The sequence below is a fragment of the Colletotrichum siamense genome, assembly GCF_013390195.1.
Source record: "Colletotrichum siamense strain Cg363 chromosome Unknown KSG_Cg363_contig01, whole genome shotgun sequence".
Classification (NCBI taxonomy): domain Eukaryota; kingdom Fungi; phylum Ascomycota; class Sordariomycetes; order Glomerellales; family Glomerellaceae; genus Colletotrichum; species Colletotrichum siamense.
The window spans coordinates 3,663,593-3,684,150 of NW_023501014.1; the positions used below are offsets into that span (position 1 = coordinate 3,663,593).

Consider the following 20,558-nt stretch of genomic DNA (forward strand, 5'->3'; position numbering starts at 1 on the left):
TACTCTTCCTTACTGTCATCGTCGTCCATCATCGTCGTCGTCCATCATCGTCGTCGTCCATCATCGTCGTCGTCCATCATCGTCGTTGTCCATCATCGTCGTCGTCCATCGTCTTCCATCATCATCCCCGTCAAAGTCACCAAGTATACAAGAAACGTAGCCGCCCAGACACAGGAAAATTAAGCGGTCTCCCTTCTCGGGCTGGAGGGGGAAGCCTTCCCCGTCGGGACCACCTCTGGAGAGCCGCGTAAGATCAAGCTCAGCCCGCATGGCTGGGGCCGGCTGTCGCTACCGTTGCCGTCGATGTGGACCTCATCGGGTCCTCTGCTGATGTTTCTGCCCCGTGGCTTGGCGCGGTCGAGGGCCCATTCTTCTAATTCGACCTTGGGTGTTGTTTTTTAAGCATGTCGTGATGGTACGGGGTTCGGATGGCATGGATTGCGTGGAAGCTTGGGTGAAGCCCTGTCGAGGGCGCGTATGCTTACTGCCGGGAGACTCTCCGTTGTCTGAGGAGGCCGTCGACTGTCACAAATCGAGATATAACCGAGACGTGAGTCGGGGACCAGGACAGCGGGGGAAGTGATGGAAGTCCCCTGGCCAGGCTGCCTGATGATCGGTGGCAGTTGAGATCACAAACTTTGAATCACCAAGGAATGCTCGTATGACACGCTGTTGTATTCGCTATCTGACAAGTCTTGATATAGAGATAATCCATACTTCCATGATACACCGCGACGACCATTCTTCGCAACGACGCCTCGGCCACGCCCGGGAGACTATTTGCTCTGCATCAAAGGGTCAGCGAGTGTTGACGTCAAAGATCCCATGCGGTACTCACAAGAAAAATGGTTTCATGCCGCATCTTCGTCGGTGAGGCAGCCCATATCAGAGGCTGGGAGCATCAAGAACAGCCGTCCGTTTCTGCGTATGTTCCCAACAGCACATCCAAACGCACTCCGTGTGCTCTTGACATTCGACGATAGGCCAACAACTTTGCTGTGACCGCAGACACCTTCGCTGGTGGTAGAGATTGCCGTTGTGGTCGTATCGCTACTCCAAATGAGTGACGCCAGGCTTTGTAACTTTCAAAATTGATACAGGTATTATGTCGGGTAAGACGTATGTGCCATCCTGCCATACGCCGTTGATCCTTCGGTCATTTGGGTCTGGGTCGGCTTCCGAGGACCATGGCCAGCGGGCGCGAAAGCGTGCGATAGTCTCATCCGTGGACTCGTTGTTCTTCTGGCATACCCGTATCAAAGCAATCTTCAGGTCTTTGATGGTCGGATTTTTCTTCCTACTACACTCTTGGTAGTATTCTCTGACGACCATGCGGCGCAGATTATCGTTTGTCTCAATGCAATCCATTCGAAACGCGGCATCGGCGCGATTGATATCATCGCCAGATTCGAATTTGGTCAGGAAATTCGACTTCGAGTTCGACGACATTCTCGCCCGGGTGCTCCAATAGTGACAACGGAACCAAAACCTGATGTTGAATGGGATATACAGGCTAAACGACCTAGAATTGTCGGGTCTTGGTGCAAATACTGTAGATTTCGCAGGCTCAACAGGCTCAACAGGTCTGACAGGCTCAACAGGCTCGACAGGCTCGACAGGCTCGACCGGCTTGATAGGCTTGACAGGCTCGACCGGCTTGATAGGCTTGACAGGCTCAACAGGCTTGACAGGCGTAACAGGCGTGACAGGTGTGACAGGCGTAACAGGTGTGACAGGCGTAACAGGCGTAACAGGTGTTGCAGCCGTTGTAGATGTTGCAGCCGTTGGAGTAGTGGGTGGATTGTGGTCTTGGTTGCTTGTCGTAGCCGCGTCTCGATTGCTTGCCGCAGCCGCGTCCTGATTGCTTGCCGCAGCCGCGGCTTGATTGCTTGTCACAACCGCGTCTTGGTTGCTTGCCGCAGCTGCGTCTTGATTGCTTGCCGCAACCGTGTCTTGATTGCCTGCCATGACTGACGTGGGACGATTGATGAATGTGGTAATCCAAAAGAGAAGAGCTGATGATGTGGTGTGGTTGTGTCTGGTTGAATGCTGATAGAAGTTGGCGGTGCTCAGAATGGTGATGATGTTGGGACGAGGTTCCAGGAGACGGACGTCGTCAGGTCCGCGTTATTTATGGTCGCTCACTTGCTGCTCTTTCCTGACATCGTGCCTTCCGCCATCCCTCGGTGTTGCTTCCTGTCGATGTTCTTCCCGCCTTCCCCTGTCGGCAGGCACTTCCTGTTGCTGTGCTTGTGGTCTGGTTTATCCACGCTCACTCCTTCCCCCTACTCTTGCGACTGCTTCTTGTCGCCTTGCTTCCTCGACACTGCCTTCTGATAGTCCCTGCCCGTCTCCGCCGTTGCTCTTCCTGCCTTGTACCTTGCAGTTCTGTAGGAAACTGTGACTTACATGAGATGGAAACAAGGCCAAGTGCGGAAAGAGTCAATGGTTCATTCGATATCGCCCCTTTCTTCCCTGGCAACTATCATCCATCAGGCGTTCCTCCCATGCGCCTAGCCATATCAAGGCCGTCCTCTTGCCCGAGCCAGCTGACTGACAATGATCCCTTCCATGCCTCGGTCTTTCCAAAAGAGCTTTGCTAGCCAGGCAGTGTCCCATGTACCTCTAGTGGCGTACTTGCTACTTCCAGAAGGATAATAGTAGTGGAGAAAAAGAGAGCGATAGTAACGACGACGATAGACGACAGCGACGACAGCGACGATAAACGTTTAAGCGATCAGAGGCGATATACAGATTGCACGCGTGTGCGGTGGACACTGCCCTGCTTGCAAACTTCTTCTCAAAAGCTCACGGCATCTCGATCTTGTACTCCAACGCATCCCGTCCGACGACCGCCGGATCCTCCACAGCCTTGACCCACGAGATGGACTTCTCATCGTACACAACCTCGTAACTAAACATGTGATCCTCCTCGCTCTTCTCCCCAACACGGCTCCGAAGAGTCTCCTTCGCCCGCTGGACGCCCTCCAGCATCGTGACATACGTACACGTATCCCAAAGTCCGTCCCGGCGAGGGAACCTGCGCAGCAGCCTCATCGCGTCCGCCTTCACGTTGTCGTCGGCGCACAGGATGGCCGCCGCGCCGAGGGGCCACGTGGGACTGATGCTGTTCATCGTAAACACCTCGCCCATCTTCGCGTGCCGCTGTTGAAATGTGAGAAACTTCTCGCTGAGCGTGACAACCTCCCTGAACGCGGGCGTCAAGGATACGAGTGCTTCCCAGTCCGTGTAATTTGCGGTCTTGGTTGGTACGGACAGGTACGTAGAATGTATCCTCAGACCGAGGGCCTTCAGCCGCTCCCGATCTTCTTGGTCTTTGGCGTGCTTTCCCGTCGCCTCCACCAAGGGCAAGAACCTCGCACGCCAGTGCTCAATGAACTTCATGTGCTCCTTGACCTTCTCAGTAGATATCGGCAAGCTCTGTGTCGAGGGATATGCTGCCGGTGACTTGCTCCCCGTCCCTTCGACCCTAAATCCAATCAATAGTGGTGCGTGGTGTACAACATGGTGCTGCGTAACCTCCCACCAGCGATGTGCCTCGTCGAGGGTATCAAACACCTCCGGCATCTCATCCACAGCATACCGCTTCATCCTCCCTCGACAGCACCACGGCACATGCTCTTCAGTCTCGGCAGGATGATCTCCTCCATGACTCCACGACTGCATCGTAAGGCGCTGAAAGTTCGCAACTATCGCCTCAAGCAGCGGTGTCCTTTTCCGCCCGACCCGCCGCTCATACTGGTCCAAGATATGACACCCGTGATTCAAGTGAATCAACGCCGCCTTCCTATCCCCTTGCAACGCCTCAAACATGAAGAACAAAAGACACGTCATGAGCACCTTCGGGAACGAGTCTTCCGTCGTGGCCGACGCCGCCGTGTGCTGCAACGCGCGGTTATAGTACCTCAGCGCATCAGAATAATACGGCCCCTTGCCCCTGAGCCGCTGCTCTCTCGTGAAACTCCCCAACGACGCAGCGCCAATCGCAAACGCCGCATTCCTCACGCCGGCGTCGGACCGCGCGAGCTGCGGTATCGTTTCAGTGATCAGCTCCGATGGGAACACCAGCGTGTCGCCCGCGAACCACAGCCAGTGGTCAAAGTGATCCCTCTGCAGCTGGCTGGTGAACACGAGGCCCTCGTAGCTCGGCTCGACCACCCGCGGCGAGATGGCCACCACCGCGCCCCTCGGCGACCGCACCGCCTGTTTCGGGGGCGTCTTCGATGCCCGCGGCTCCGTGATGTAGCCCTCACACGGGACCTTGCGCTTGACGCAGTTGTGGCATGTCGGCTTCGCTTCGTCACATTTTACCCTGCGGCGTCTGCCATAAACGTCAACATTAACAGGAACATGTCTCAATTGGAAGAATGACTACATACTTGCAAGTGATGCACCCTGTCCGCACCTTGGGCTTGCTCGCCCGGGTGCTGGGCCCGTCCTTGCGCGGCCAGTCCTCGAGCGCGAAGGTGAGCACTTCCGGGCCCGGACGGATCATCATAGGGCTGATTGGTCTGATCGTAGGGCTGAGAGTTTGGTGCGAGAATGCGCTTGTAAGCTGGCGGCGTCCCAGCGACCCGGTTGCGGTTTCGTCTCGTTGGTTGTGAGACGGGGGTGGGCAAACCAGAGTTCATCGACGGATCTCTCGTATGTCCTGAAGAGGAAGTGCGGGAGACAACGGTCCCTTATCTAACCCACTCGCAACCAGAGAAAAAATGACAGATCAAATATGTTTTTCAACAAGAATGAGATGAACTCGCAGCGGCTGTTGTGATGAATATCTCCGTCAACTTGCTGTTGCCTAAAACTTCCCCCCTCACATCTACGTTTCCGCGTAACATCAAACGGGCAGAGAAAGCGTCACCTGGGCAGAATTAAACCCCATGTTCCAGATATAAACTCTGATCTACGATAAGGGAAAGAAGAAGGCCGTTGGGAAAGGGCGGCTCGGGAAGGCTATTCGTAGGATCGCAGTGCAATTAGAGTGTGCCAGGCACTGCCCCCCTTAGCAGCTGTGCCAAGTGAAGGGAGGCCCGACATGGGTACGCGGTAAACTCGATCTCTGACTGGTGCGAAAGTCTAATGTAACATGGCAAAGAGCGCACCCAGAACCGGCCAAGCCAGGCAGCAGTAAAGTCTATGACGACTCCATGAGATGGTAATCATCACCTAAGGCACGATCACTGGAGAATTGGGCCATAATTTTCGAATTTGACGACGATATTGGGGGCTGCGTGGGTGTAAGCGAGCGTGGGATTCGGGGACGCTAAAGATGCAACAGTGATGCGTTGGAACGGTCTGGATCAATCGCTCGCCTGTGGGAAAGAGGCAGCTGGATTGAGCTCCTAAGCGAGAACGATGAGCATTCCCCGGAGATTGTCGGCGTAGGGACGGCGTCCGGACCGGGCCGACCCCATTTTGTCCGAACCACGAGCGGCGCCCTTCGGCGTTGCGGGTCTGGCCCTACTTGCAGTGGCCGGGAGTGCTCGGCAGTCGAAGTCTTCTGCGCATCCCTTGCGACAGTATGTTGATGCTCAGATTTCCTGCTCTTTCCCGCCTCGTTGCAGTACGACTTCTTTCTTCTGCATGCGGCCGTCCTGATGCCCGCGCACTGCCTCCACGTCCATCTCGCGCCCCGACACTTGCAACGGCATTCGCCGAAAGAACAACCGGAATGGGACAAACGGCGGCGGCAGGGCGTACCGAAACTTTTTCCGGACCGAAGAGATGCCAGCATGGATGTCGACCCCATGGAATGCACCATTTGTGTCAACTCGTGTCCGGACAACCTGAGCTACGATGCCTTTCAGTAGCAAAATCAACCCAAAACAAATTTCCACGGCTTTTGACAATACGCAAAGGACGAAAAATGATGCTGAGTAGATGCTCCTCGTGACTTGAATCATCGGCAAAATGATCAAGACGCCAATGATGATCATCATCTCGCCGAGGAGGAGCAATGGCAGGAACACCACGCCGGGGATTACCTCACAAGCAGTGTCAAGGTAAACTGAAAGGTCTTCCACCTGGCGAAAGAGGCTTCTGTAGATGCCGTGGGGACCCTGGCGGCGATGAGTGGTCGTGCTCGAAAACATGCACGGGGGATACACTAACCATGGCAGTTTTGACACGCACGTTTCTCCGGCTTTCAATGATTCAAGGCTATTCATCGACTCGAAGATCATCACTCGCAAGTTGAATAAATGGCACCTAGGTTTGAGAGATTCAAGTTCCATTATGATCGTACTAATCTGGCCACGTCCCAACTTTCGCATCTTTCAGCTGCCTAGCACCGTATATGTCATCTCGTGAGGTGAGAAGATAAGAGAAGATGCCTTCTCCAGCAAAGTTACCGAATTTGGCAAGCTATCCTAAAGAGCCGGCATAGCATGGCCGGCCTTCATTATCTTACGTCTCGGTGGTGACTTGGAGCGAAGTTAGTGTAACACAGCCAATCCATCCACCAATCTTTCTCATTACGACCATAAGCTGGATAAGAACATGAACGTGGAAGATGATGTTCATCACGTAAACAGACTCATACACTTCTGGGTCAAGTCTTCTATGGGCTCACATCTAAGTGTCAATATTTGGTTGTGACCAGAACTTGGCGTGCCGTATTCGAGTATGGCATGTGCGTCACAGCTGGTGACAGTTGTCTGCATTCATGGGGAAGCGTGGAAGTTTCTTCTTCATACCCCTGGACACGCCAGAGCATACAATGAAAAAAAGAGGTTCGCGTCGCCTGGAGGCAGTGTAATACCAGGGACACTGTGGGATGAGTCATGTGCAAGCACAGAGGACTCTTCCCTAAAGCCAAAAATAAGAATAATCACGATTGGTCTCCTTAGAGACCTTTCAGAGATTAAACTGAAAAGAACAGATACTACACTTGATCTAAGCCAAAAGGCTGCAAAGGGGTTAGCAAATGAAGTCCAAATTTAGGATCTAGGCAAAACTGACCAAAGAGAGCTAGAGAAGAAAAGAAAAAGAAGAGGAAGATGCAGAGACAGACGCTCATTATATAGAGTTGTGGTGGGCGGTGTCGCGGGGGACAGATCACTCGTGTGGCAGAATTTGGGACGAACTGACTCAGCCGAGACCCGGAGGGTCTTTCCACCGAGTGGGAACAAAAGGAAATGAGCCCTAGAAACATCCAATCAAAGTGTTTTGTGTTCATGCGGCTGTCTTGGGGCTCGGCCATGTTCCGGTCGTGTTACCTAAACTTTCCACATTCCTGACAGGGTATGGCTCAAGAGGGGTTTTTCATTGGCTTGAGCGTGTTTTCACGTCCACTGATTGTCTTTGGCACCTTGCAAACAGGCTGTTCCATTGAGGTCTGTGGAGAAATGGCTCAGGAAGAATTTTGGATGCGCCAGGTGAAGGGCATGAATGGTTATTGCAATTAAGCATACCTTGAGAGGAAGATTCGATATTTTACAGCCGCCTTCTTCACCGAGCTCACCGTGATGGCGTTTGGTCAAGGGAAGAAGTGGTGGGGTGGCTGAGAAGGTCGTGGCTTGACTGAAGTCAGAAATTGACCGCGTACAGAACCTCTTTGGCCAGGCGCCGACGGGACACAGCAATTCTATACGAGCGTCGAATTCGGTGGATATCAAGAGAAAACATCGAATTAACTACCTTGTCGATGGAGCAAGTAATCACACAGGTTTGGCCCAGCAAGCGACCGATGATCATCAATGAGATTCACGGAGCTTGATGGTGAGAAGCCGCATTTGGCCGCTCGTCATGTCTCAAGAACAGCCAAATGTGCCTGTGGGTCTTGGATTCCGCGAGAACATCTAGATAAACATCGCTGAAAGAGACTGTGGCGCACTCACTGTTTGAGAATGCTTGAGATCGAAATTGAGGTCGGCGGCGATGTTTCGAGGATCATACCCGATGTTTGATGTTTTTCGTCTTGTTTCTGCCGACGTCGTTGCTGTTGTCTTGAATGTCTCCTGTTGTTGCTGTCTTTGTTGTTCGTTAGTGCTGTCGCTTTCGCTGTGGTTGTTATTGTTGTTGTCGTCGTCGTCGTCGTCGTCGTCGTCGTCGTCGTCGTCGTCGTCGTCGCCGTCGCCGTCCGTCGTGCACCGCCGGCCCATCCACATGACGGTGTCAGCGTGTACACAAGGCAACCACAAGCAACATGTTGTTCCAGAACACCAAAGACGAGCTAATAGAGACTAAACGATAAGTTCGGATAATCCGCATATATATATTCGAGAGTGATGACACATTATCTCAGGAGTGAGCCATGATCGCCACAATCACAGCATTCAATCCTACGCCTAAGTAAGCAAACGCCACCAAAACATGACATCGTTGAGACCGTCACCCCCGTACTCAACAGTACAGAACTACATAAGCGACTACTTCTTCCTCTCCTTCCCGGCAACCACCGCCACCGGTGCCTGGGCCGGCGGGCCCTTCTCTCGGTGCTGCCGCCCCACAGCACCACGCCGTCACCGACACCCTCAAAACCCGGAACAACGGGGCCTCGGGCCGTCACGTGGTCCGTCTCGGACATTTGGAACGGCTGCGTGAGGCCTATACTCCCTTTAGCTAGTACCCGGAGACCAACTGTGAGGGCATGCGTCGAGGAAAACAAGAAAAAGGAACTCCAGCAGCAATATATCGTCTCGTATCTTGCCTTGTAACTGAGTTCGTGTTCGTGTCTGACTAGAGGAGAAGGCCGGGATCTTCGTTTATTTGGCGGCTAACAAGTTGAGTAGGCCGTTTCGTAGCCAACTTCACCTTGCGAAGCTTATTGACAACCAGCTGCATTGTCGACCCATGGGATAGTCATAGGCATGAGGGAGATCCCGTTCGGGGTGATCAAGCCAGGGTACGTCTAGTTGAACAAATATAGGAAAACTGGGTTAGAGAGCCGGTTGTCAGTCTAGGAGAGATACATACCATACTACTTCACCAGGTACAAGTGTCAAGGCAGGATCAACCTCACCTTTCTCACGTTTCCTTCACTCCTGCCTGACTAGCTTGGAAACCGTACTTTCCTTGCCTTGTTCCTTGCTCTTTCCCTCTACGAAAATAACCTAAACGCAGCGTTTTCGCAGGTATAAAATCCATTGTTTTGGCGGCCACGTCGTGAAATAACTTTCTCTTCTATTCATCCCACAACGTTCGTCAACGACCTGCACCAATTTTGAAGTCATCACGCCTTTCAAAGGCGTACGCACTTGAGCATCAAAGGTCTACGAGACTGGTGGGGGAAAGTTGAGATCAACTAGCTTGCGCACCATCTGAGCAAGAACACGGAGGAACAAGAACGAACTTGAGAATATCAAGAACCGGGGTAATCAGAACTACCAAGAACAAGACCTAACGATGTCTACTGCCGACGCAAACATGGCCAGTATCGAAGAGCGCCGTCAAATTGTCAAAACACATCTCAAAGGGGTCCACGACTCTCACGAGAGCATCAAAGAGGACATCGAAGTAGACCTCGACTCGCTTGGAAACAGTTACAGGCTCTTATTCATTCATGAGCGCTTGATCAAAGTGCTGGAGAAGAGACTGGAGAGGCTACACAACTCCGGTAATACATCTTCAGATAAGCCTAAGGATAGCAGCGAACCTGAGGATGACAGCGAGCCTGAGGAGAAGAGCGAGCCTGAGGAGAAGAGCGAGTCTGAGAATAACAGCGAGCCTGAGAATGATAACGAGTCTCAGGATAACGACGAGTCTCAGGATAACGACGAGTCTGAGGATAACAGCGAGCCTGAGGAGAAGAGCGAGCCTGAGGAGAAGAGCGAGCCTGAGGAGAAGAGCGAGTCTGAGGATAACAGCGAGCCTGAGAATGATAACGAGTCTCAGGATAACGACGAGTCTGAGGATGACAGCGAGCCTGAGGATGACAGCGAGTCTGGGGAGAACGGAGAAGAGGACGAGTCCAAGAGTGACGCCATTTCTGAGGCGGACAGCGATAACTCATCAGAGGTTGAAATCCAAAGGACAGCTACAGCTAGCCCAGCCCACCAGAACGCTGACCAGAGGCAAAAGAGCGATGGTGCGAAGAAGCGACGCAGAGACGAGTCTGAGGATTTGGAAAGCGATCAGGAAAGCTCTTTCAGCAAGACAAAGAGATCGAGACATCATGCTGGCGGCTACGTCTCTGCTTTCGACGAGGAGGATCTGAAGCTGGTCAGGTTCTTCCGGAGGATGTCTCAGCTGTCCACCGAGCGCCAGATCGACAGCTTCAAATGGATTCATCCTGTTGGGAAGAAGATGATGGTGGGATGGATGGATGTGGTTGAGTCCTTCCAGAACATGACCATCACAGCGGCCAAGAGATAAGCCAACCATCTACTACATCGTCTCATTTCTGCCAACCAGTCGGCACTTTCCGACGTTCTAATTTTTTTTCCAGCATTCTTACGATCATCAGACCCTCAAACACATCAGCTGCGCAATTTTTCTTACAGACGACGTTTTTGCAGCATTTTTAGCATCGGATGGAGAGCCGATGAACTGGCCACAAAGTAATCACAGGGGAGGGGCATTCGATGACCAGCGGAGGAAGAGGTTCCAGCAGAGCAGAATTACACAGCGATTGATTTTTCATGGCACAGAAATGGACAGCACAGAGATTAGCCACATACACTAGGCCAGATATCTCTGAATTCTACAGTTTACAATAATGGGGACTCTTCTATCGTGATCTATGAGTTATCAATTTGCGTACAGGAAGCTCCCGCCCTGACATTCTGACGTTTCCAGATCGCTCGTCGAGCTTAACGGACAAGGATGCCAATAGGGTCGAGGCTCGGCTTCACCTTATTTCTGTATCCACCATTCCCTACGTGTACTCGGGTGGCAATCTCGCAACCCACGGATGCCGAAGGCCAATGGAAACGACTCTAATGTGCAATAGCACGTGCTCATCAATCTTGTGATATGCATTGTTGTACTGCCAGTCAATGAACGACTCTTACATTGTGCCGACCCAGATCCCCATCTAAGTACCTTACTCACAACACCTGCTACCGTACCTACATAAAATCTCTTTCACGGGATAAGCGTTCATTAGTTTCAGTGAGACGTCCCCGGTTTCGAAGCCATGATACGAGATGGAGAAAAGCGCAAGAGGAGGGTCTCGAATCGTAACTACCGACGAACAAAGAGCCGCAGGCTATGTTTTCGCATTTATCTTCACCGCTATTATCTACACAAATTTCTAATACAATTATAAGAGTAGAACAAAAATCAGAATATAATCAGAGTAATTAAAAACGGGAAAGGTTTTAGAAAAGGGTTTTCTCGAGCATATGTCGCAGACCAAAAGGTCGTACACAGCTTGCTTCGCCTGTCTCCAGTCTCCCGAACTTGCAGTATCTCAGTCTTTTCTGAGGTTACGTCGTCCAGTTTTCTTCCGATAAGAAGATAATACCCGATACTATTGGGTCTACATCATCTAGGCCACAACTGCGATGGTCATCCTGGGATCCGAGACAACATGATAGGGTCAAGTGGAGGAGGGAACAGGATGGTAGAACGACAACAGTCATGCATCTTCACCTTAGAAACGAAGTTTGAGTCGAAGACTTGCTTCAGCAAGAGAGGAACCAAGGATAGCGTCAAGTACTAACATGGTCAAAGATGCATGTCTGAGTAAAATCCTCCGCAACTTCAACATTTAAGTCTATCTAGCTTAATGTGATCAACTGCATTTCTTACTGTGTAGCAAAGACCTTCGATATATCCAGCTAGAATCCCTTAGTGTATAAATATTCCTCATATCTACCGCTCTGTTGACTAGCTTTCTCTCCTCTTCAACTACAATACCTCCCAAGTACCCACGCCTTGGCTATTGGAGTGGCATCTTTCAAAAGTATCACCAGTTGCACACAGTTTCAGATTGGAAAGGCTGCCGAGAACGGAACGAAGTTCTCATCAAGCAACGATAGCCGCTAGGAAGCCAGAAAGCAACGCGAGGAGGGCGGAGGCACTAAGGTGACTGGGGATATCCTCAATGAGCTGCAGTTGAATACCAATATCATGGGTTCGTGCGAGGAGCTGGAGATCAGCTTGGGGAAGAGTCTGGAGAAAAGCCTGGAGAACCCGCATAACTCCACTGACGAATCTTCCGACGAGCACGCCGAACGAGACAACGAGTCTCAAAAAGGCGAGAGAGAGCAGCGGATCAACAAGCTTCGAGGGGCGGAGAAGAGCGACACAAACATTCGCAGCTACAATGTTCGTGATTTCAGCGAGCCACCTTCTGCGGACTCCGGCAACCACGACTATGATGGAGGATGCTCTTCGTATAAGAGCGGTACGGAACCCACAGACAATGAGAACGACGAAGGGTGCATGAATGTCAAGAGAGACAGGTCTAGGGGCGTGGTCAGTGACAAGTCGCCAAAGGTCGAGAATCGGAACCTGAAGAGAGCGAGAAGCCAACAGCAGGATCATACCAGCAAGAAGCACTGGAGTCATAGAAAGGAGAGTCGAAACACGAAGGAGGAGTCAAAGAACGAACACCGGCCGGAACAGCGCGAGGTTGATGAAGAGAAGAAGCGCCGCACAGGCGCTGCCGACGAGTTGGATAGCAACCGGGAGGAGTCAACAAACGGACGCAAGAGAACCAGAAGAGAAGACAAGGCGGAAGCGCCTCCTGATACCGAAAACATCACCCAGATCATGAAGTTCATCAGACGGATGGCTCTTCTGTCCGACGAGCGTTTGATGCAGAATCTCCAACATGGCTTTCCCCTGCATGCTCAGGACACGATTCTGGCAGGTTTTCGTATCATCGAATGGTTCCAGGGCACTGAGAGCGACTTGGAGGATCTTTAAGCCGGCTGCCCAAACGCTTGATGTTTGTTACACATTTGAGCATATCGAGAAACTCAGCTCGCCATCAGCGTTTCGATGCAACGGAAAACATCTCATACGCTGGGATGCAGAAGGACTCTTACACGACTATGGAGCTGTATATTCACACATACAAAGTGAGAGCAATCGATCGATCGCGAACAGAGAGGTTTGGTGAAGAAGCCTACAGGGGAATTGACGCCGGAGGGAAGCCGAGGACTGGGTTTACAAAGTAGGCTGAGTTACTCTTAGCAGACCAGTTTCCCTACAGCGATTCGTATTGATAGTACAAAACTTAGCTATATGCATCTCCAACGCGGTCTTATACTCGCAAGCTCTGTCAAATCCTGGTCCAATGTTCTAATGCTCTAGTTCTGATTGACAGGAGCACAGGATTTTTTACCTATATTTCACCGCAAGAGCCCACCTAAACGGGGCTCTTAAAAAGAAGCCACGTAGAATTCAGCCGAAAATCAACATTCCTATGCTTTAGCTGATTTCGTGTGTTGTATCTATTTTAGAAATATTATACCTACTTAAAGATAAACAAGCCTTGATATCCAACAGACTTGACACCTTCAATATTGATCTATCTGCCCGCCCAACGAGCGTTTACGCGAGGGAATAGACTACGGCAAAATTCACTCTGTTGACGGGCACAATTCTGGAAACACTATATAGGCACTTTGACCTGTGACCTGTAACGGTCAAGGAACACAGTACAGAAACCCTACACGTTCCTGCTTGCAAGCAAACCTTCTGGACATCACCGCACAAAGTTCAGGAGGCGCAGAGTCAAGAGGTCTGTCGCTCTAAGCAGGTAAAAATCACTGAACGGCCAGAGGCCTTGCACGGGGGTATAAAAGCTAACGTATCGACTGATTCATGACTACACTTTCTCTTCTATTCACCCACAGTATACGTCAACTATCTATGTCTTTTCTGAAGGTATCACGCCCTTCTAAAGTCATCCCGACATTCTCAGTGCCACATCAAGAATCATTCACGAAGATCCGGAGAGATTCGAGCTCGGTTGGAGCATGATCATAAGTCTGCTCTCTAACCTCAACCTGCTGCTTAAGCGTTACGACCAGTCCACCGACGAGAACGGCCACGAGTTCAAGAGGATCGTTGGAGATGCGTTCGAACAGGCCCGAAACCAGTTTCTGGCCGATTCTTCTGCGATGAAGAGGGTTTTACCGCCTCCAACGGAGTTACTGGGATGCTCAAAGCCAATGGCAAAGGCACACCCGACGCAGTCAAGCACACGCCACAGACCCTCGAGAGCGCCGTCGGAACCCTCAGCGCGCCCACCGACAGAACAACGGTCGCCGAGCCCCGGGAAGACGCGATGACGAAGGGAACAAAGCGAGGAAGAGTTCGGTCCGATGCTCGGGAAAGAGATGAGGAGAAGCAATCCAGCGAGAGCAAGAGAGCAGATCTGAGAGATCAGCGGATCATCGCGTCCACTGCGAAGAGACTCGTTCACTTCATCAGTGATATGGCCAAGGACCCCGAGGAGGTACAGACTCAAGTCATCCAGCGCTGCTTCTTGGATAGCACCTTTAAGGACTTCCTATTCGAAGCCGAACTAACCCCTCGCATGAGAGCGGTCGTGATGGGCAGTGCGAAGCGTTGAGCCGACACTGCAGTCAGGCAGTCATCGGCACTCTATTCTTACTATCAGGGAAGCGAACTTCACACAGAAACGGTCGATACAACATTCTTGCACAACAGTTTTGCAACAATCTGAGCATCTGGCCGAGAAGAAATGAGGCAGGGTTGTAAAGTGAATTTGCAGGAGCAGGCAAGGGTCGTCTTGTGACGGGCGGAGAGTGTGCTTTTTGCAAAGATAGCGATTCATCTTGATAGCACGAAAACAAGCTACTTGCGTGAGTACCAGCGGTTTCTGATACTCGGTTTCTTAAGTCCTGGCTTAAGGCTCTTACGAAGACGTCCTGACTCACATGAGTTTGCTCATCTCTCAAGGTAATATCCAAATCATATGCGCTCTGAAGAAACTACCCAGAAACCAGCCGAAGATCAGTACTTCCATGCCCTAGATGACTTCGTGTGTCATAGCTGGCGTAGAAACACTACATCCACTAGGAAAACATGAACCTCGACTTCACATAAGACTTGACATCTTCAATGACGAATCCATCCCCAAGGAGTCTCACTCAAATCACACACAACAACCCACTCCAAGCACCCTCCGCACGCTTCTCTCCGAAGAACACCCGCCACCATTGCGCCTCAACTGTCAAGAAGTCTCACATCCCACGGCCCCCAGGAACTTACACCATACGCAGGAAAGGGGGGGCTTGGCCAGCCAGAAACAGACTCCACAGATAAGAGCCGAACCTGTGCCCTTTCAAACGCGGGACATAAGGGATCTAATATCCCAAACACACCAAGGAATCCAAACTCTTTTCCCCGGAGAGAGAGAGAGGCGTAAAAGAAGAAAGAAAAGGGGGGGAAGACACACATCCAGAACCACCACCGCCACGCCTTTCAACCCCAGGAACGCGGCTCCCTCACACCATCCCTCAGCCGCATCCGCATCGAGAAAACACTCTGGAGGGGGGCGCACAGTGACACGCAGCCGAATTGACGCCCTTGATTGGTCAATCCCTGGACAACGGGGAGCTACGGGCGTAGACACACTGACAGCTTGGGAGCTGTATCCATCCATCCATAATAGTTCACAAACATTTGCGTATCTCGCTATGCAATAATGTCAATTACTTCCATTCTGCTGCCCAGCGGCTCGCACTAATCCTCTCCCTTGGCCCCGTCTCCTCGGACATACGAGCATGTCTCTCCTAGCCCTCCCCCGATGCTCGAGAATTTGATGCTCAGGAGCTATAGCTAGGTAGCTAGCTAGCAATCTTGGTCGTTTTCCCGTGTAGCTAGATCGTCTTCCTTGGGCCGGCCCCCACGTCCAAATGTCTCTCCATTACAGACAACTATCCATCATCCACAATCCCCTTCACCTCGAGTCTGCGTCAGCACACATCACCAGTATCTTTGCTAATCACCTCTCTTCCTCGAGATGGGCTACGAACCGCCCCTCGTATCTCGCATACGCGCCACGAACACCCCCAGGTAAGGTACTATGTACTACATCAACACCCCCCCGACCCCCGCTTTACCAAACAAGGTAAACCGGCGCCTTCTCCAATCGTACCGCCCTACTCCCCAGAAGCGACCTTTCTCTCCGAAGGGCATCACACGAAGAGATCGTCGCTGCACCAGCACGCAATACAAGGCAAAAGAGACCGCAGACCGTAAGATAAAACCAAGATAACGAGAACCCTTCCTGCAGCTTACATAGATGCAACATTACACCAACATGCATGTAAAACACCACGCCTCTCAAGTTTCTCAGGGTCCCCTTCTCCGCCGCCGGCCGCCGCCCCATGGGCACCCCCCTCCTCAGAAATCCAGACCGCAGCCAGTCCCTCTTTTTTCTTGCTGCCTTTTCGCCACCGCCCAGGAAAAATTGCGTGAATTGAGACGGAAAGCAAAACGTACGTACACGTAACACAGGCAAGGGACAAGAAAAGAAGAAAAAAAGGCGTGGGTTCTCCACGCGCCTTGGGCGTTCGGGATCATGCCCTCATCGTGCATTATCAAAACCCGATACCGCAAAAGTCTCCGAACACTCACTCTCACGCCGTACTCTCGCTCTCGGTGCTCCCACCCCGCCCTTCTCCAGTGGTCCCTCCCCCACCTCCACGTCTCCCTCCGGCTTCAGTGCCCCCCCCCCCCCCCTCCCTTGGCTCCCGCACTGCCCCAGTTATCTCGAACTCCCGCAGGAAAGATAGAACCAAGGTCCAAAGGCATGCCGCAAACGCAACCCGCAACCTTGTCCAAGCCGTCTCCCTCCCCCATCACCCCTCTGAACAACCAAACAACCAAAACTCTCACACCCAATTCGTAATCCCACTCACCTTACTCAACAGCATCGACTCAGGCCCGAGAAAGTTACACCACCAAGTTACCGAAACAAGCAAAAAGCCGCAACCCACAAAAAGAAGAAACAGAGATAACCATACCGCGGTAGTTGAGCAAATAGTGTGTGTGTGTGTGATGTCCTGCATGACGACTCACGGAAACCCGGCATAGGTCGTAGATAACCTTCAATGCCACATTTCTCTCTCCACCATCAGGAGAGAAACAGGACCCTTGAGGACCCTGAAAAAAACGAAGGACTAAAAAATCGTGGGATAGAACAAGCATCAGACCTGCAAAGCTCCGGCCGCCCTCCGCCGCCCATCATCCACAAAGAAAACCCACTGCCCAAGCCAAACGCCAGAAACAAAATAGATCGTCGGAGGAGGAAGTAAGGACCCCTTCCATCAGGGCAGTCAGTTCCCGTCAATCAACGCAGCCTGACACGAGCCACAAAGTCCCTGACCGTCCATCCACCACATCCATCCTCGGTCCGTCCCTACCACCACCGCAAACCTACACAACAGCGCTCACCAGATCCAAATCCAAACAGAGAGATGGAACCAAGCATTAAACAAAACCGTGGCAATGGCACCGCCAGTGATCAACCGCAGGGATACTCCAAAAAGGATAGATAGTCGATAGATAGATCCCCCCATCGAGCCTTACAATCAGCCTCACTCCCCACCCACCAACCTCACCTACGCCCCCCAAAACATGCACTAACCAGATCTCTGCCGTCTCCATCTCCCCTCTTGAGCCTCACGGGTCCGGGGGGCTAGGACAGCGGGGACAGGAAAAGCACGTAATCACCTCCGCCTCCATGACGCCTCTCCCTCCCACGGGAGGGGACGGATTGCTTGACTCGGATGATCGGATCAACGAAAAGAATCTGCGGCCGCGGAGGTTATCGGACGGCGGGCGGCTGCGGGCAACCCTCACATCAGTTGTGCAAAGCAGAGAGCATTGCCCCCATGGCGGTCAAAGACGATTACAGCTGCCATCCCTAGCGCCCAGATGTGAAAAAGCAATAATCGCAGCGAGTGAACTGAGACATTGGCGTAAGAAGACAGAGAACACTGGCCACGAGCCCAACGGCCAGACACACTCAGACCCAATGATGATGGGAAGTAAACAGAAATGTTGTCATGATTGGCATTCGCCGCGTCGATTCATTTGTTCGAGCTTTTTTAACTTCTATGTACTAATGCCGTGGGTCTCATCCCGCTCACACTCTTTAGGGGCCAATCCCTTCATCCCCAGGCTCTATGTAAGCCATCGCCAACATGCCCCAATGTAATGTTTGAGGCACTGCTCCGAAAAAAGTGTCTTCCAGCCACGGTCACGCAAGCCTGAGCGTGAGACATGACATGCAGAGACCCCAGATCAGCAACCACGCTAGCGTGAGCACCCTAAGAAAGCGTTCCCGATGAGACCCAACCAGCTCTTGTGTTGTGAAACAAATCATTTTCTTTTGTTCTCCGCCCTCTTTCCAATGCGCCGGTGCTGAAAACCCTGGTTCCCTGGACCCAAATCGCGTGCCAGTTCATGATGACAATGACCAACCAAGTTTTCCCCAAATCCCTCCTAAAATTGTTACATGCGTGTTTCCGTGTGTTGTCATTAGACCCCCACGCAACATTCCAGTTGCAAATGTGTCGAGGGCAGTAACCAGCCCGTTCCAAATGTTCGCTGTGCCGAAGCGCCGATGCCCAACCCGTTTCCCATCCATGTCGATCCCGTGACCAGTAGTGATGATCCGCTGCGTGAAAATTCCCTCGATGGTGTCATTACGTCGGAATCCGTGGCCTTGTATGAGCCGATTATATCCCCGCAACAGTGTATGAAGCGCCAACTTCCTCCGTATCGTACACCCACTGGTTACGGCCGTCGTGCCGGGGTGTTGTTCATCGATTGAGAATCCGAGACCTTCCTTGGCTGACCTCTTCACTTCCTCCAACCCACGTTCCAGATAACATGAGCAATGTCGCGGGCTGTATTAACTGTATCAATGACCCGGCCGATGATGCCTTCGTTGGAAGATGATTCCCCCTCTTCATATGGCATGAACATACCTGACGAGGTCCTACGCATGCCAGCCGGTTCGGCGTTCAGACTGCTGGTGGACGATGATCGCTGTAAGCCCGTTGACTTATCGTCGGTCTTGGTTGGTGATTGCCAGCCCATGGAAGCATCATCCTCCTCTTCATCATCGTCGTCGTCGAACAAAAACTTTCCAGATCCTTTTGATGGTCGGAGTGTTTCTTGGGAAGATGAGGGCGACATGATGGGGCTTCGGTAGACGCCGGTGCTGTGCTTCATTGCCGTTTCTTGTGGTTCAGGCGTATCTTCTCGGTACTTCAATGTCGTAGACGGAAGCATGGCGATCGTCTTGCCCTCGGCAGCGGCAGCTGCCTTTGCCGATTTTTTCCTAACGAGAGGCATCTTCTTCTTTGTCTTGGACCTCTTCATCATGATGGCGCCTTCATCCGAGTCGCTGTTGTCGTAACGTTCCGTGTCGGCATCCTCATCTTCGTCGTCGTCACCCTTGATATCAACCGCAATACACTGAGACACCTGCTCGTTGAAGTGGATGTGCTTCTTCTCACTGCTAGGTGAGATAATGCCAGACGAGGTGCTGGACGGGCACAAATTTGAGCTCTCGCGGCTCAACCTCCTTGACGAAAATGGGAATGTGACGTAGTCGGTTGAGGCACGCTCCAAAGTCGGTCGTGCGAGTCGTCTCCTGCCGTCCTTCTCCTGGGCCTGGACGGCTGCAGCGGCCTGCTTGACCAGGGAGGAAGCGGATAGTGACCTCTGCAGCATAATCTCCGACATGCTCCTCTTCTTGAGGATAGGCTTTTTGTTGACGAAAGAGTTGTTCTTCGTCAGCCTGGCACTGTTAGGGTCGGTGCTGATAGGGTTCAACGTATTTGGACCCGTCTGCAACGGCCCGTAGAGCCAAGTTACATCACAGTCCTTGAGCCTGTATATGGGTCAGTAAGAGTCAGGTTTCAGCAGTGTAGTATACCAACCAGTTGAGCGTTTCTGGCGACACCGTCTTGAGCTTGTTTTTGGCCTTCATCCATGTTCTCCATGAAGCATTTTCTAAGCGGGCGGCATTGCTGTATTCTGATCTCCGTGACACAATGAACTTCCATGATGACCAGATATCCTCCTCTTTCCAGTTGTGCGACAGGTAGTCAACGTGTCGTGACGGTTGCGCGCGGACCGCAGTGTCGTCTTCTGCGTGTTCTACGTCAAGGATGAACTCTGGCGTGTTTGGCCGAGACGTGTCGCCCTCGGTGTCGTTATCGACAGGCGAAACCGTGTACGAGTCACCCGTCCTGGGACTTGTTGGTGGTTCGAGGTCTTCTGCCTGATCAAAGTAGCTGGACTCCCCGTAATGAGGAATGACGAAGTGGTCATTGGCATGCACGGCGAGGTCTAATGTGTCATCGCAGTCGGAGGCGATGGAGACATTGCTGGCGGGCGTTGACGAGCAAGACAAATCGGTAGACTCGGCATGGGCGGTTCTAGGAGAGGACGGAGCAGAGGATGGCGCAGAGTCGGGATACACCTTCGAATCCGCAAAGGCGTCGCTGATTTGACTTGCAGAAGCGGAAGTATGAAAGCCGGACTGTTTCGTTACGAACTTGGGTTGGGAGTGCGACCGACGCAAGTTGGAAGAGGAGAAGTAGGTGTTCTCCTCTGACGATAGAACGACAGCCATTGTGAAGATGTTT

General features: G+C 52.1%; 5 protein-coding genes across 5 annotated transcripts; 2 read left to right on the plus strand and 3 right to left on the minus strand.

Moving 5' to 3' along the window:
• Nucleotides 1-1,050: 1,050 nt before the first annotated feature.
• Nucleotides 1,051-1,968, minus strand: levS-0 (Levansucrase; the record flags this gene model as incomplete). The annotated part of the gene is made up of 1 exon (XM_036632797.1): nucleotides 1,051-1,968. One exon carries the CDS (start codon nucleotides 1,966-1,968, stop codon nucleotides 1,051-1,053), a length of 918 nt encoding a protein of 305 aa, XP_036502248.1.
• An 840-nt stretch (nucleotides 1,969-2,808) lies between these two features.
• Nucleotides 2,809-4,516, minus strand: atnN-4 (Aspercryptin biosynthesis cluster-specific transcription regulator atnN; the record flags this gene model as incomplete). The annotated part of the gene is made up of 2 exons (XM_036632798.1): nucleotides 2,809-4,342; nucleotides 4,401-4,516. The coding sequence occupies 2 exons, from the start codon at nucleotides 4,514-4,516 to the stop codon at nucleotides 2,809-2,811; spliced, it is 1,650 nt and encodes a 549-aa protein (XP_036502247.1).
• A 4,850-nt stretch (nucleotides 4,517-9,366) lies between these two features.
• Nucleotides 9,367-10,335, plus strand: hmu-2 (Halomucin; the record flags this gene model as incomplete). Its single annotated transcript, XM_036632799.1, has 1 exon — nucleotides 9,367-10,335. The coding sequence occupies one exon, from the start codon at nucleotides 9,367-9,369 to the stop codon at nucleotides 10,333-10,335; it is 969 nt and encodes a 322-aa protein (XP_036501304.1).
• A 1,701-nt stretch (nucleotides 10,336-12,036) lies between these two features.
• Nucleotides 12,037-12,837, plus strand: CGCS363_v000951 (uncharacterized protein; the record flags this gene model as incomplete). The annotated part of the gene is made up of 1 exon (XM_036632800.1): nucleotides 12,037-12,837. One exon carries the CDS (start codon nucleotides 12,037-12,039, stop codon nucleotides 12,835-12,837), a length of 801 nt encoding a protein of 266 aa, XP_036501305.1.
• A 5,922-nt stretch (nucleotides 12,838-18,759) lies between these two features.
• Nucleotides 18,760-20,545, minus strand: CGCS363_v000952 (Uncharacterized protein; the record flags this gene model as incomplete). Its single annotated transcript, XM_036632801.1, has 2 exons — nucleotides 18,760-19,798; nucleotides 19,848-20,545. 2 exons carry the CDS (start codon nucleotides 20,543-20,545, stop codon nucleotides 18,760-18,762), a joined length of 1,737 nt encoding a protein of 578 aa, XP_036501306.1.
• Nucleotides 20,546-20,558: the final 13 nt, after the last annotated feature.